This window comes from Dryas octopetala, chromosome 5, assembly GCF_963921425.1.
Source record: "Dryas octopetala chromosome 5, drDryOcto1.1, whole genome shotgun sequence".
NCBI lineage: Eukaryota > Viridiplantae > Streptophyta > Magnoliopsida > Rosales > Rosaceae > Dryas > Dryas octopetala.
The window spans coordinates 7,401,387-7,418,347 of NC_141370.1; the positions used below are offsets into that span (position 1 = coordinate 7,401,387).

At 32.6% G+C, this 16,961-nt stretch overlaps 1 protein-coding gene across 1 annotated transcript; it reads left to right on the plus strand.

The window, feature by feature from the left end:
* Positions 1-2,487: 2,487 nt before the first annotated feature.
* LOC147283904 (uncharacterized) lies at positions 2,488-3,672 on the plus strand. The gene has a single exon (XM_086245617.1). The coding sequence runs from the start codon at positions 2,488-2,490 to the stop codon at positions 3,670-3,672; it is 1,185 nt and encodes a 394-aa protein (XP_086101743.1).
* Positions 3,673-16,961: the final 13,289 nt, after the last annotated feature.

Consider the following 16,961-nt stretch of genomic DNA (forward strand, 5'->3'; position numbering starts at 1 on the left):
TTTATTTTAGTTTCGCGCCAGTTTGAAAAAAAAAAAAAAACACAAAAACCAAAGTCCAAAACAGTCTCCAAATCCTTCTATTCTGACACACTTCACCAACCCCCTCCACACACTCCCTCTCTCTCTCTTTCTCTATCTACCATGATCATATCTCCTTCTCATTCATAGCCCCCTGATCATCGCTGGTCCTTTTCATCGCTCCACCACTTATGGTTTGGGCTCAGCCATCGTGTCTCAGTTCGACCCCCTTCAAGAAGTTCCGTTAGTCTCTCTCTCTCTTTCTCTCAATGATATAAGCAAAACCCAAATTCTTAATTTTTGGTTTGTTTGGTTTATTTTTTTTATCATCCTAAATCCTTGTGGCAAGAAAGCTTACGATACGTACAGGACAATGTTTTCTATTAAATGGTTTCATTTTCTTAGGAAGGTAATCTCTCTATCTCTTTCTCTCTAAAATTTTCTCTGCTTGTGTTTTGTCACAGTTCAATTTTTGTTTTTGTTTTTTTCCATTGATTATGAGGCTTGCAGTATTCATTTAGTGCACCTTTTAAATTTTTTTTCTATGGTGCAAGTTGTTTTAGCAATGGAGTATGTTATGATCAAACTAAGCATGATTTCTGCCCCATTTTACAGTAGTTTTTGCCATGGATTTCTCAATCTCTCTCCTTGGCTAGCTCGGCTTGCTTATCTTTAACCCAGCCTAGCTAGCTCTATCCTCTTATTCCTTCTCAGCTAGCTGGCACGAGTTTACATGCGGGACTAAGAACAGTAAGAACCCATGTGGTAGTTGCATGAAAATTCTAGATAACACAAGTGTAGCAACTCATTTTGTCCTTTCTACTAATGTAATGGTAACATGCGAATCCTTTTAAAAGGCTTTGTATTACTGTGTATGATTCCATGGTTCATGAATCATGACAATTAAATTCACAGACCAAAAGCTTAACGCAAGCATTCTCCCTTAACCAAATTATTAATTAATTAAGTTCACTTAATTACTTCAACCATATATATATGAAAAATTTCTTTTGTCAAATAGTTTTACAATATAAGTTGATAATGTCATGTATTGCCAGATTGTGAATATGGTAATCCAATAATTAAAATATGATATCTTGTAAATTGCAATGGATACGAAAAAAAACATATTTAAGAAACTACGGGTTTTTTTAGCTAGCTAGGAACTTTTGGGACCATCGAATTTCTTGAAAGATGCATCTTCTGGTTTTAGAGTATTTACAGACAATTTGTTTCTAGAATGTTTGTATTTCATTTTATCATAGGAGTATTTTTCTCAACCCAACATGATTATGTTTAATTGCTTCTTTGAGTGTTTACTCTTTTTTTTTTTTTTTCCATTAGCAATGTGTGAGAGATTTATAATATGCAAGGGAAGACTCATCCATGTTTGTATGAATTGAATGTATTATGAGGCCCTCTGTACGTAGCTCCTTTATCGTTTTATCAAAAATTTTGTGGTGTCTCCTCTCTTTCCTCACTCATTGTCCACGGACAGTATCCCATGCAATTATTTGTTACTCTTTTTTTTCTTTGATCTGGAAATTATTTATTACTTTAATATATTTTAATTTTTTTCTCAATTTACAATTTAATTGGACCAAATAATTTGAGAAAATTTATTTTCCTCTTTTTTGTTGAGCAGTGATCCCCCTGCACCCAATATTTGAAGCTAGCCTTGCGTGATCTTGTCAGAAATTGCTCTCCAACATGTTAGAGAATTTGCTTATGATCTCGGCCAAAACTTCTCCTTTCACCAGGTTTGTTTGTCTTTTGGGTTTGAATTTGATAATTAGGCGATTTTGTGTTGAATTTGTACTTGTTCCATGGCTTCAATTTTGATTGTTTTTACAGAATTTTTGGATATGGCAGGCACTGACAGTCTTTGGTTGTTGTTCAACCTAAATACTTAACTTTCAAAAATTACTATTTTTAATTTGCATGGTAACTTTCAAAAAAATAATAATATTATCTTTGATTCATGGTATTTTAGGATGTAACATGTTTGAGATGTTCCTTAGCATCTCTCATTTAGTTTGCCATTTCCTAGAAACTTTCCTAGTGAGGAAGCCATTTTTCTTTTGACTTGGTGACTGATTTGACAAATTAAAAATGATTGACCTGCATGAGTTAGAACTTTTAGTCTTGTTTCAAAGTGACTAAATTTGGTGTAAAAATGTTGAAATCTTTATATTTGTAGTGGCTTGCTAAATCTTTACATGGCTATATTTCTTTATTTTTTTTAGGCAAAAGAATATATAATTTTTAGGACTTTTTATGGATGGATAAGAGGTGGACAACAAATCCAAACAGGTTTCTCAAAATCTCTAAAATTGTATAATGTTAAGGGATTCATCCAATAACCTAGAGTAATGTATGTTTTTTTTCCTTTGTAGAATTAGTAAGGAGTACCAAGAAGCAGTGAAATTGTTTATTGAAAATACTAAAAAGTATGCAAGGAATCCTGATATGATTGTGTGTCCTTGCAATCTATGCAAAAATCTTTGTCAGCAAAATGATGAGGATTTAAATACCCATTTGCTCAAATATGGTTTTGACCCTCAATACACTGTTTGGGTCCTTCATGGAGAAGAACCTAGTACTTTTGCACAAATTGATGATTGTGAGATGTCTACACAATTTAAAGATTATGAAATGCCAGAGGTACATAAGATGTACAACGACGCATACATTCCTTGCGATGGGGCTGCCAATTCGACACAAGATGGGTTCATAAAGAGGCTGGAAGAGGCTGAAACTCCTTTATATTTAGGGTGTACAAAGTACTCAAAGCTATCAGCCACCTTAACTTTATACAAACTTAAAGCTGCACATGGCCTTACAAATAAGGGATTTGACGAATTTCTTGAGGCATTTAAGAACATGCTACCAGATGAAAACATGCTCCCCAATTCTTTGTACCAAGTAAGAAAGTTTCTCAAAGAGTTTGATTTTGGGTATGAGAAGAATGATGCATGTGTCAATGATTGTTGTTTGTTTAGAAAAGAGAATGAGCACATGGAGACATGCCCTAAATGTGGTTCATCACGATGGAAAGTAAACTCGCGCAGTAAAAAGATTAAGAAGGGCGTGCCTGCGAAAGTTCTGCGTTACTTTCCTATAATACCAAGAATTCGAAGAATGTTCCTTTCTCCTAAAAAGGCTGAGCAATTAACTTGGCACTCCACCCACCACAGTCAAGATGGAATGATACGTCATCCGGTTGACTCATTTACATGGAGTATAGTTGATCAGAAGTGGCCCAATTTTGCATATGATCCAAGAAATCTCAGATTTGGGCTTGCGACTGACGGGTTGAATCCCTTCAGCAATCTAAGCAGTGTATACAGTTGTTGGCCGGTGGTGCTAGTCATCTACAATTTGCTACCAAATATATGTATGTCAGCTGAGAATTTAATGTTAACTCTACTTATTCCAGGTCCGAAACAACTAGGAAATGACATAGATATATATTTGGAACCCCTTGTGGATGACTTGAAGGAGCTTTGGAACAACAGTGTGAAGGTGTTTGGTGCATTCTCTAAATCTATGTTCAACTTAAAAGCTATTTTATTATTGACAATAAATGATTTCCCAACTTATGGAAATCTAGCTGGATGTACTACAAAGGGGGAATTTGCTCTAGCTATGTAAATTTTATTCACATATATTGTATTTACACTCACCAAATCTTGCTTGATTAACTATTTTGTATATATATGATAAATTTTCATAGGAAGGAATAGAGAACTGCACAGTCTTGCTAAGGTTATAGTGAGTCAATGGGAGAAGAATGTTGTTACAAAAATAACCATCAAACATGGAGTACAAAACACATGTAATGAGAGAATGCAAAAGAACTCAAGGTAAGACATGACCATTGCTGCTTCTTGAATATAGAGAAAAGTACATACGTAATCACACACACACACACACACACATACATCCTGACTCTTGTTTTATACATTTTTATTTCCAGCTTTTGGAGACTATTGACCTCTCTCCCTAGTCTAGCAGCTGGCCCCCAATCCCATCTACCATGTGATGTATATGGATTCTAATTACCCTATTTGTTGATCTTTCTCATTGATAATGATTGTTGCATCTGACATGTGCAGAATATCATAATGTTCAATGAGCAATCCAAACAAACAATGGTTTTCTCACAAAGGCAGAAAATATGAAGAAAAACAAAAAATTACGCTGCGCGCTTTAGTTGGCTAAGAAATCCTCCAACACGCCTATGCCAATCACACAGCAAAGTTGGCCCTACCCTCCTCCATTAGCATTGGGAATGAACATACCCGAAAACACTATCTTTGCTTATGTTCCTCACTCACTAACACCAAACAGAACCTTGATAGATTCGATCACTCCCTAACCCATCTCAACCTCGTGCGTAAATGCATTGTAATTGGTTGGTGGTTTAGGCAAACTAGCTTCCAAATTTATGTTGGTCTAGTGAAGGCACCTTAGTTGATAAGATCAATGTATATTTTCCGCAGTTTTCAATAATAGGGGTGGGCATGTACCCGACCAACTCGACGTCGGGGCGGATTGGGTTGGTCTTATCCCGACCAAGCCGCTACACAAAAAGGCAGGTGGCCCGATTAGTATGGTTTGGGCTTCTCACCACCCACTCCCAACTCGACCGCTCGACTTAATCATATAATATATATTAATATTAATTTTATTAGTAATTTTATATTAACAAAATTAGGTCCCTCAGTTTTTTTGGCTTCATTTTCCTTCGAAGCTCAAAGAAGACTTAAGAGACTGAAAGAGGCTACACCTCCATACGATCCAAGAGGATCTGAATTCTCTTCTAATCGCTTATGTGCTAATCAATAAAAATTACGTTATTTTACAATGTAGGTTCATAATCGGCACCGTTCCATTTTTAGATCACCCTTTAAAGATCATCTCTGCAAAAAATCAACCAAATCGAAAATTGTTGGTTATGTAACTGTTATTAAATAAATAAACAGTAATTTTAACCGTTACTAAAACTATATGTTTATTTGATAACATTTACATGACCAAACAATTTTTTATTTGATTAGTTTTTTGCAGAGATATCTTTGAAGGGTGATTTTAAAAATGAACAGTTCTGATCACAAGCTTACACAAGAAAACAAGTAGTTTAATTAATTAGTAAGTGATTAGCAGAGGATCCAAATCCCTAGAGAACCCACTACAGTCAAAATCCGTCGGCGACCACCATAAAAACCCACCAAATACTCCGCCCCTTCACCAGTCACTAGACCATCATCATTTCCCACCACAAACCATAAATTCCCTAACTTTCCAACCCTAAATTCCCACGGCCAAACCTGAAATCAACATTTCCACCTCTATTCTCTCACTTTCTCAGTCTTTTATCTCTCATCTATCATCTGTCTTATCGCAATCTCTCGATTTGGGTAAGTTTTCACTGCGGGCTTCAGTTTAGGGTTTTTTTTATTTTCAATTAAGGGAAAGCATAAATTACCCTCAGCTCAAATTATTTTCTTGATTCAGTTTATTCTCTCAATCTCTCATTTTAGTTTTTTTTAATTTCATTTTAGGACTTTTTTTAATTTTTTTTGTAAGTTAATTTTGTTATTGTAAGCTGAAATTCCTAAATTCTTACTTGATTGCAGGTAGTTGGAATCTCACCTTCAATGCAATTGGAGACTTGGAGTGTGCAATTGGTATGCAAAATTGAAAAAATTGATTTCGTATGCTAGTTCAACTAGAATCTATTCGAATGGTTCAACTAGAATCTGTTGAATTGTGAATTGGTTATCTGTTAATAAAGGTTTTGTGAATTGGTTATATGTTTAATTTGGTTATCTGTTAATATGGGTTTTGTGATTTGGTTATCTGTTAATATGGGTTTTGTGAATTAATTATATGTTTGATTTGGTTATATGCAAGGGTTTAAATTTTGAAATTTTCGGCGAAATTTTGCTAAAAATTTCGATTTTAGGGGGGTTCAAAATTGAAACACATAATCGCCAATTTTTCGTGATAATTTCGTGGAAATTATCGAAATTTCGCCGAAATTTTTGACGGGTGAGATTGAGAGAGCAAGAGAGGGCGGCAGCATGGGGGAGATGAGGGAGAAAGAGATAGAGGGAGGAAGAGATAAGGGGCTGAAGCCTGGAAGTAATTGGTTTTCGGTGGGTTTCGGCGGCAGGGGGAGATAAGGGAGAAAGATAGGAGGGAGAAAGAGATGAGGCTGAGGGTGAGGGTGAGGGTGGGCTGGTGATGGAGATGCAGAGAGAGAGATAGAGGAATAAGAGAGAGAGAGAGAAAGAGAGAAGTACAGGCGAAAGAAAGAAGAAGAAATGAGAAGAAAGGAGAGCAAGGAAAGAAAAGGAGAAAAGGAGAGTCACGGGGAAAGAAAAAAAAAACAAAACAAAACAAAACAGAAACAAAAAAGGAAACAAAAAAAAATAAAAAAGAAAAAATAATAAAAGTTTTTCCTTTGATTGGGGTTTGGGGCTTTTGGGCAATTGAAAAGAAAAAAAATGGTTTGGGGTTTCGTTTGGCCGTTTTGGGGTTTTGTTTAGTTGTTTTTAAACTCTAATACATTTTTATATAAAAAATAATTAAAAATAACCTAAAGGGCCTAAACCCTAATATCCTATACGATATCTTAAACAATATTAATAAAGAGTATAGATTATAAAGTATATAGGGTTTATTATATAGATTATAGAGCATAAAAAGTATTATGGTATATAGGATTTATTATTAGGATTTAGTATAAAGATTATAGAGTATAAAAAATATACTAATTTCATTTATTCATTATACTAATTTTAGTTAACAGTATTTGCCTTCAACGCGCATTATATTCATCTTATATCACATGAAACTTACTATATAATTTGGTTTCTTCAATGTTTTTTATCAATGTAGTAGATAATATGTTAAATAAATATATGGTAAAGTTTCATTCAAAATTTTCGTATTTTGATAGCAATTTCCATCATTTCCATCTAATTTCTATCGAAATTTAAAAATCTTCGAAATTTCCGTCGAAATTTCATCGAAACCCGAAATTTTATTCCTTGGTTATATGTTAATATGGGTATGTTTTGTGAATTGTGTTTTAGAGTTTTGTGAATTGTTATATATGTTCTTATTTCAGGGTTTGTGAATTGTTATATATGTTCATATTTTGGGTTTGTGAATTTGTTTTTATCAATGTATTGGGTTTGTGAATCTGTTTTTATCAATATATTGAATCTATTCTTATAGGCTACAACCAGGCCTGGCCCTGAGGGCAGGTGGGTTGGGCGACCGCCTAGGGCCCTGGCAAGTATAGGGCCTCATTTTGGTGCACTAGTTTTTAAGCCCACTAAGAAATAAAAAGTCTTCATTAATTGTTTTCTTGTGTGGACTCAATCTTCACTCGTTTTATTGTTTTTAAGCCCATATTTGGACTCCTCCTCCTTCAAATAAATGGGCCTCTCTTTTTAAAATAAAGTAGCTCAATCTTTTTTATTATAAATATGTATTTTTCTTTAAAATAAGGCTTATTATAACAAAGTTTTTTTCACTAATTTTTCTTGTCATCCCTCTAACTCTCTTATCTCTTTCCATGACCTCTCTCTCTTTCTCTTTTTTGCCCTTGCTTTTTTTTGTTCAATTAGTTTTTATTTATTAGAAAATTTGTTAGAGATATTATTAAAAGATTGTTTGGGTGGTAAATTTTGTCCAACAATTTTTTATCATTAATTTGTTTTGTTTATGCAAAAGGCATCAATTTTGATTTTCGCCTAAGGCCTCGTAGTTTCTTGGACCGGCCCTGCATCTATCTTGGTAAGTTGTACATCCACTTGTTTCTGTTTTTCACAATAAGAAATGATGAAATAGTCACCGTCTCTATAATCCGCCTCTTCTTTTAAGTACAACATTATACATTCTACACAATAGGTAGAATTTTCCATATAGAAAAAAAAAAAAAAAAAAAAAAAAAAAAAGTGAAAGTCTAACTATGAAAAATGATAATTATAAAAATCTGATAAACCATTGATCTACTCTGTTTTTAAAATTGTACTTAGGACTCCCTAAAAGGCTAAAACTAGCACCATGATCCAATTAATGGATGAAAAGTCGAAAGCGACAACAAAGCTGGAACAGTTGGGCCAGGAGAAGATAAGTGAAATGACCATGGGTAGTACTGTAGCAGTTGGTAGTAAACAGAAATGGCGTGTCTTGGTCATGTTCGTTGATATTTCTGCTAAACAGATTAGCAAGCCAACTCACAACCTGAAAATAATAATAATAATAATAATAATCTTAGAAAAACATAAATAATCATTTGAGCATTGTTGTCAAAAATCTGAACAATTTTAAGATGCACAAAACTAGCTAAAAAGTTCACTCATCTAATTTCTGCTTCATCTTAGATATAACAAGAATAACTACAAAACTTTAAATCTCTAACAATGAAAACGATTGATGCATCTATTCTAGTAAGTCATTTAAAAATAACTAAATATTTATATTGATTTAAAACCAAACTGTCAAAAACGCAGAAGGAAATCCAAGCAAAAAAGAAATAAAAAGTACGACAAAATGTATTGACAATTAATTTATTTTCTGCTAATAACTGTTATATATATGCCCAAAGCAGAGAAACCACCACCGAAACAAGGAATATTTACTCATAATAACATGAACAGACACCAATATGCACAGACATAAATATATATATATATATTAGTATTGATTAAAAAAAAGTGACAAATTGTTTGTGAGACTTTCAAGATGGCCATACATAGAAATTACAAGTAATTAAATCAAGGCAACATGTATTCGTATCCAAATTCGATGGATCTCACAGGGTGCTTAATTTGCTTAGTGCGCCATAGTCAGAAAATTAAGATCATTTTCATAAATAAATAAATAAAAGACCATGAATTTTGTTTCTGTGTAATTAGCAGAAAATGAAATCGAAAGAAAAATTAAAAAAAAAATTTCAAATAAAATTATTAAGAAGCTGTTAACATAAGATTAATTTTTCTACTTTTTTTTAGATTAATTTTTCATTTGGACACACATATACTTGGCAAAAAAACAACCACCAAGATACATAAACACATATGTATAAATATATTAGATTGGATCTCATTATCTCACCTCCACGTAGCCATTCTGGTATTATGGGTGTGCCCTGCGTATAGGAGGACATGAGTATAACATGAGTATATATTCTTTCACAAAATCAAACAAGACTTGGTCCATATAACTATCATTCAAAAATGAGGGTCAAAGTAATTAACAAACCCTAACGGTGCGCAGCACAGTTTTATATATTCAAGAAATTGATATCGGTCATAATATATATAAATTGAACGGTGGATATATAATATATATACCTCTGGTAAATCATTGATCCGATTTTTTAAATTTGTGCTAGGCTTTATAGGATTAATTTCATCTTCATCTTCATCTTCATCTTCCTCTGGGCAACCTTTCACCATCCTCTCAGTATGGAAGGAAGCACCTAATCAGTGCTAATTAGAGAAAGGAGAGATGATGAGACCTGAGACCAACTTAGTCTTTAGGTCCTTTTATACATGAAATGGAGGGTTCCGGAACAACGGTTTTGAGAAAACAAGGGGCTTAAATCTGTGTCCGGAATTAAGTTTTGATATGCGTTATCTGATTTAGATCTCGTCCAGATCCTTTTTGTTTTGGTTTTTTTGACTCATTATGGACGTTACCTTATGTGCTTGGCTACATTGTCAATTCTGGCTCATATTCAATGAATCTGATTTTCTTATTTATAACAAAAATATGGTAATTAATTTATTATTAACTTTAAAAAATTGTATGCATTTGAAGTAAAATATAAATTTGTTTTGGTAAAATTTATATGTCCAGAAAAAAAAAAAAAAAAACTATCATGTTAGTTAAACTATTAATTTTTTATAATTGATAACCGTTTTTGTTTATTTGAAAGAGTCTCTAAAGATTACAAAATAATTTTTCCTAAGCCTGTTAGAAAGATCATTGACAACAGTTTTTGACACTGGCCTAGACTAAATTATGTTGAATTAATCATTAATCTCTCTATGAAATTTCAGATGCAATACATATCATATGTCGGATTCAAATCCAAATAGCAATCATCATATGGAAGTTCTTTCCATTACTTTACATGAAACTTTGAAGAATTCAATCTTTCTCTTGAACCTCGCCGTTATGTGCAATGCAAATATGAAAGTCCCTTCCACTTCACCAGATGTTCTCTAACAAAAATTTGCTTCAAGCCCAAAATTGCTAGCTATAGTGGGGGCGCATTTCACGGTCCAAAATTTTGTCAATATCATTCAGATGCCTGAATGATTTCACAGTGTCTCGAAACTGTTCCTATGAAGCACCTGAACCCAAAAACATGATCAATTATATATAATATTGTTTACAGGTAAAAATTTAAAGTATTACAAGTATTTTAAATTAATGAATTTGTAAAATTTTAATATCTATTTGCACACACTATAAGACACAAAAAAAAAAAGGTATTTGGTCACAAAAAAATTTTTGTAACATTTGAAAGTATCACATCAACCCCTTCTGCAATTGTTTAAAGGAAGATGGCATTCGATCGGCCTCAAAAAAAAAAAAAAAAGGAAAACAGACAAAAGAATATGACACTATTAATCTTCTATTTGCCTAGCTAGCCATCTGGCTTCATAGTGGATATATGTCGTATTAGTCCCACAAAAAGAAAAAGTTTCTTCCATCATCATATATAAATTGCTACCATCAAACATAAATTTGAAAACTAATATAGATGATAAAATTTTAATTTTTCCTTATCTTAGTAATTTTATTAACTCAAAAAATTAATTTAACTATCTATATAAAAAGAACCTCTATCGATATTATAAGGAGAGTGGAGACAAAGACTTTGGGAAATTAGAGCCTCTTTACTTTTCAAATTTTTTGTTAATCATTTTAAATCATTGGAGTTCTATTCAACTTTACCTATCATTCATATTCTTATTGGCTTCACCTTATAACTTTTTAAAATTCTAACTTCACCAACTCTTGCCGCCCAAACCAACAGGCAGATCGAATAATTTAATTATATTCTAACAAAGACTCCAATCTTTGACCTCCTAATTAGAACTTTCTAGTCCAATCACTACACCACAAGTGCCTCTTGTTCTTTCCTTTGCAACCTCCCTAAAATAAAAATTTTTGAACAAAAGGACTTGTGAATTTTTTTTTTCAAAATTAGTTTGCAATGTGTTCAAAACCTATTTTTAAAAAAAATTAAATAAGTTAGTCAATCTTTCCCTAACAGCAACCCCCTCCACCCCTTCACGAGATTTCTCAAACTTTATCCTTAATTTCCATGATTGGATATACTGACCTTAAAACTTTTCAAAATTCAAACTTTACCAGCCACTCATTTTCAAAATTCAAAACTCTAGCGTCCTTTTCTACCTGAAACAAGAGGAATATATATTAAAAAGATTTTTCTGATTTATTTCCAAAAAAGCTCCAACATGTCATGGCCTCCCACTACACCAAAAGTCCCTCTTGTTCTATCCTTTGCAACCTCCCTAAAATAAAATTTTTATAACAAAAGGACTTGTGAAATTTTATTTTTCAAAATTTGTTTGTAAAGTGTTCAAAACCTTTTTAAAAAAATTTAAATAAGTTAGTCAATCTTTCCCTAAACAGCACACCCCCGAGATTATTTTTCAAACTTTATCCTTCATTTCCATCATTGGATTGACCTTAAAACTTTTCAAAATTCAAACTTTACCAACCACTTATTTTCAAAATTCAAAACCCTTCCTTTTGTGCCTGAAACAGGAGCAACAATTGAAAATATATTTTTTATTTCTTTCCAAAAAGGCTCCAACCTATGACCTCCTACTTACTTTCTTGTCCAACCACTAAACTCTAGTGTCTCTAGTACTTTTTTTTTGTTTTTTTTTTTATGAATGTGCCTCTTTGTCCTAAGAATTTTCCTAAATAAAACACATGCACACACCTAAATATACCTATGAATATTTAAAGATAGTTAGATCTACAATATTATAGAAATATATATACTTATTATAAGTGTATAAACAAGACTCTAGGTAATTTGCTAACACAACCTAACTTTAACCAATGTTGTAGCTAGCCATCCTAACATCTAATTAAAGAAAGGCTCTATATGGTGAGTCTTACAATTAAGATCAATTTCATCACAACCTTGTATACTAGATGAATTCTCTCTTTTTTTGTATGTTGATTAGAGATAGAATGTAACAAAAAATAAATTAAAAATGTATATAAGCACACATATATATAACACAAGGGAGCCTCAACAAGGGATCTTTCAAAAAATATTTATTTAGAGATCCCTCATGCTTTGCGTTGTATTTCAAAAATTTGACCATCTACATTTTTGGTCTCCATCCAAGGATCATCTATGCCAAAAATTAGATAAATCGAAAATCATTTAACTGTTTGGTTAAATGGTTATTATCATTTCAAATTTTTGTTGAAAACATTATATTCGTCTTTTTATTTAATCAAATTTGAAAATCTTAATGTTTTTTTATTGTAAAATATTTTGCAGAGATGATCATATGAACCTTAAAAACATATAGCTTGGGTGATTGAAATAAAATATAGAGTGAGAGATCTGCTAAATAAAATTATTTGAAGGATTCTTTAACAGAAGCTCCCTCCATAAAACACATACCAATTCATTTTAAATGCTTGTCATATTGTATGCAACAACAAAAATTCAAGAAAGTAAAATAAATAGAAATGTATCAACCATATCTCTTAAAGACCTACAAATCTTCTTGCTTTACCACCATTGAGAGCAAGAATAAAATGAAATTTATTCATAGTAAACACATGTACATAAACAACAAGATATATATTAAGTATGTGTGTGTGTGTGTGTGAACAAATTAACTAGAGACAAGACTCAACTAAATTTTCAAAATCATAATGGACCAAGATCGATGCTTATTGACAAATACCTCTGGTAAATCATTGATTCGATGATTTGGCTCACAAGAAGCACCATCTTCCTCTTCATCTTGTCTCTTAGATGCATGAAAAGAGAGAAAGAGATATATTACTGATTTGTGAACATACCAACTGACCGATCTTAGGTTATATTTATATATCAAATAGAGGTTTCTAGAAGAGCAATATGAAAAATCAATGGGCGTGAATGGTTTCTAGAAGACCGGTTTTGAAAATTCAATGGGCGTGAATTTGGGTATGTACGTATGGGATTAAGTTTTGAGAAGAGCAGTTTTGAAAATTCAATGGGCGTCAAATCTGGTTTTACTATTTCTTTGGGATCTATTTGAAAACTCCGTTGTCCTGGATGCGACCAAATGGTGGCCCATTCTTATCTCCATATTATGTTTTCTTTTATGTTAAGTATACACATAAATTTTCTTATTTTTTGATTTCTAGCTTTATTAAGAAAAAAAATATTGTTCACTTGCCCCTTGAATTTTCAATTTTTACTCTCAATTCTTTTACAATTTTTGTTAATAGATTTTTTAATTCCAGACCCTAACGCTTCTCCTTTTTAGACTAAAACTTTATGCTTTTTAATTTTTGTCAAATGACACTTCTGGTCCTTCTAGTTTAAGTCATTTTCACTTTCTTCCCGTAGTTTCAATTTTTGCCATTTCGGTCATGTACTTTCATAATGGTTGCAATCTTCATAAGCGTTAAACCCATTTTTTTTAACACGGAAATTCAACATTGTGCACTCGTATTTAGGCATTTTGGACATTTATGTCTTGAATAGACAAAGCTAACCACTATGCTACATCAAATTTCTTTAAAATAGATGAGGTTAACATTTCTAACTTGATTTCAATTGTTACAAAAGTACAAGACCTTAATTGTCAAAATTGAAACTATCGGATGAAAGCGAAAAATTATTGAAACTACAAGGACCAAAAATGGAATTTTGCCTCTAATTGTTTGATTCAAGTCCATTTAAGGAAATTATTAGAGAAAATATATTTTAGAAAAAGGACATGACATTTATCCCATTTCGCAGTTGAAGATGTCACTTTCACTTTGTTCTAATTGAGGACTCTAAATTACTGTTTGTCTCAATTAAGAATTTTCTGTCAAATCCGTCAAAAAATCCATTAAAAGTCGATCACGTGACCCACACGTGATCAACTTTTAGGGGCAAATTTGTCCTCTTTATCACCATTAAAAAATAATTCTAAAAACATTTTAAAAAATTAATGGAACTTAAAAAATTAAAAGGGAGGGACGATGCAGAACCCTTCCTACCCCCCGAACCTCCTCACCTCCACCCTACCTCCCTCCCCCACTCCGACCGGCCATTGGCTGCAGACCCCTCACTCTGCGCCGGCGACTCACTTCCCGATTCTATTTCTTGAAGTGTTTTTAGGGCTTCTATATATTTTGCACTTTGCATCTATTTTAGTAGCTGATTTGTTTTGTTATGTAAAATGTCTACTTGTCCTGCTAAATTCTTGTGTACTAACTGTATTTGATGTACTTGTTTTTTAAGTTGATCTATTATTATAGGAAATTTTTTAATATTCTTGTTATTATCTCCTACTTGCTTGGTGATATAATCTAAATTTTTTCTTAAGATATTTGTTGAGTTTCTTTCTAAGTTGTACCTTAATATTTCTATTGATTGATTTTGCTTAAGTTGTTCTAGCTTAATATTTTCTGACAGATTTATAAGTAAATCTACTATGCTATTTTCTATATGTTGTTTTTTGCTATGTAAAATATGCTTATATTATTTATTATGAAAATGAAAAAGTAAAGTATTATTATCTGAAATAGTTTTCTTTTCTAATGCTCACTTATTTCCAAATTAGGGTAATCTATTATAACATGTCTTTTTCTAGTTCAATTGCTAAAGTGTTTTGTAATGATTCTCTAATAATCTTTAAGTTTTTTGTTGCTTTATGGTTGATTCATATAACCTCAAAGTAATTTGCTTGAGCTTGTTCACTAAAGTTAGGTAATTGCAAGACTTCTAGATAATATGTTATTCTTGATCTATGAAATTTAAATTCTAGTCCGTTTTACAATTTCTAGTCTGGATTTTATTCCGATAATAGTGTAATCTGGCATGTGAATTAAAAAATAGTTCATGCAAACAATACAATAAACTTTTCAACAAGATGTAAATATAACTTCAATCATCAAGGTACTTTACTATCTAACAGTATTATTATAATGATAAACAAGGCTCTGATACCAAGTTTCTCGCCAACCGATGTGTCTCTGAAACTATTGCGTTTGAATACTGTGTGGAGTATAGTACAACAAATATGGAACACCGCACGTAACACTTCAGGCTATGAATGGCGGCTCAAAATTAGGGACTCGCAGACTCAAGAATCTTTCTTACAGTGTCAAATTTAACATAACAGAGAAACTAGTGACCAGAGAAAGGAAATACAAGGACCGTGTTTATTAAAATAATAATATGCTAAGATAGTGTTTCCCTATTTTGGAATTGAAGTTAAGCTTAAAGTAACAGAGAAAGAGAAACTAATAAGAACTTACTAGTTATTATTGCATAATTGCTGAAAAGCTGATACAAAGATGGTTTACAAAAAAACTGAAAACTAAGAACAAGGGAGAGAAAGCTAGCACGAGAGATGTATCCTTCTTAAACCGTGCTTTACAATGAGAGCTAGCTTCTTTATTTATACACAAAAGAGTGTTGAGATTTATTAGTTTCTCCGTATGTTATGGGTAAAGCAGGAAATTGAAAACTAGACAAAAAAGTGCAGCAAATTATTGCGAAGTAACAAACACAAGGGAATACTATTGTTGCTCCACGTGAAGTTGAATGCTATTGTCCAAAAAGTGTATAAAAGGAAAGAAAATTTTTTTGCTTATCATGGTGTGCATTACCACTAGGGCTGGGTCGGGTTGACCGAAAAATCGAGGCCGAGCCCGAAACCGGCCCAACCGATACCGAAAAAAACCGTACCGAAATAAAACCGTACCGGAAGTTCGGTTTGACTACCGAACCGGGAGGTTCGGACTCGGTCCCGGTTCCCATATCCTTAAACCGTCGGTAAACCGAACCGAACCGAATATATTTAACAAATCATTTACATAATTCATTTTTATACATTTCTAATACATTTCTAATAAATAATTTATAATTTTATATAATACATTTCTATAATTTATATAAAACATATATAAATTTATAAACCCCTATAATTTTAATTTATATGTTTTTTAATATATATAAACTAATTAAAAATACCCTAAATCATAATATTAATATATTATACTAAATTAGTGAATGGAGTCAAGGCCCAAAATGTGGCCCAAAACATGGCCCAACATGTGTTCGGTCTAGGCCCATAGCCGAGCCGAGCCGACCGGATTCTTCGGTTGACCGAACATCGGTTTACCGGCTTTTTGGTCTCGGTCTCGGTTGCCGTGGAGGCTTACCGGAGGGGTTCGGTTCGGTTTTCGGTTTAGGGGTTTCGGTTCGGTTACCGATCCGAACCCACCCCTAATTACCACCATAGTGGATGAGTGATACGTGTCACAAAAATATAATCAGGTGACACATATCACCCATCCACCATAGTGATAATATTCATCATCACCTCTTTTTGTGGTGAGCAAAAATGAACTCTAAAAGGAAATAAAAAAGTTGCAGTCACTATCAATGGACTGCATTTGCAATGGCCTTCTAAAATGGGCTTTAAAGGAATTTACCCTAGTTTTTATATGTTTATAACCTAGTAATTCATTGATTATGTTTATATAATTATATATATAGTAGTTTAATGGAAAAAAAAAAGTATATAAACTAGTAAAACGGAAATCCAAATCTCACCTCCACAGGCTCCACTACACTTTGAACCTGGGATCAGGCCTGACAACTTACCACTACACCATTTAACACTTTTGTTGCT

Coding starts and splice junctions, on each gene's coding strand:
- LOC147283904 (XM_086245617.1), top strand. CDS start 2,488: ATGATTGTGTGTCCTTGCAATCTATGCAAAAATCTTTGTCAGCAAAAT.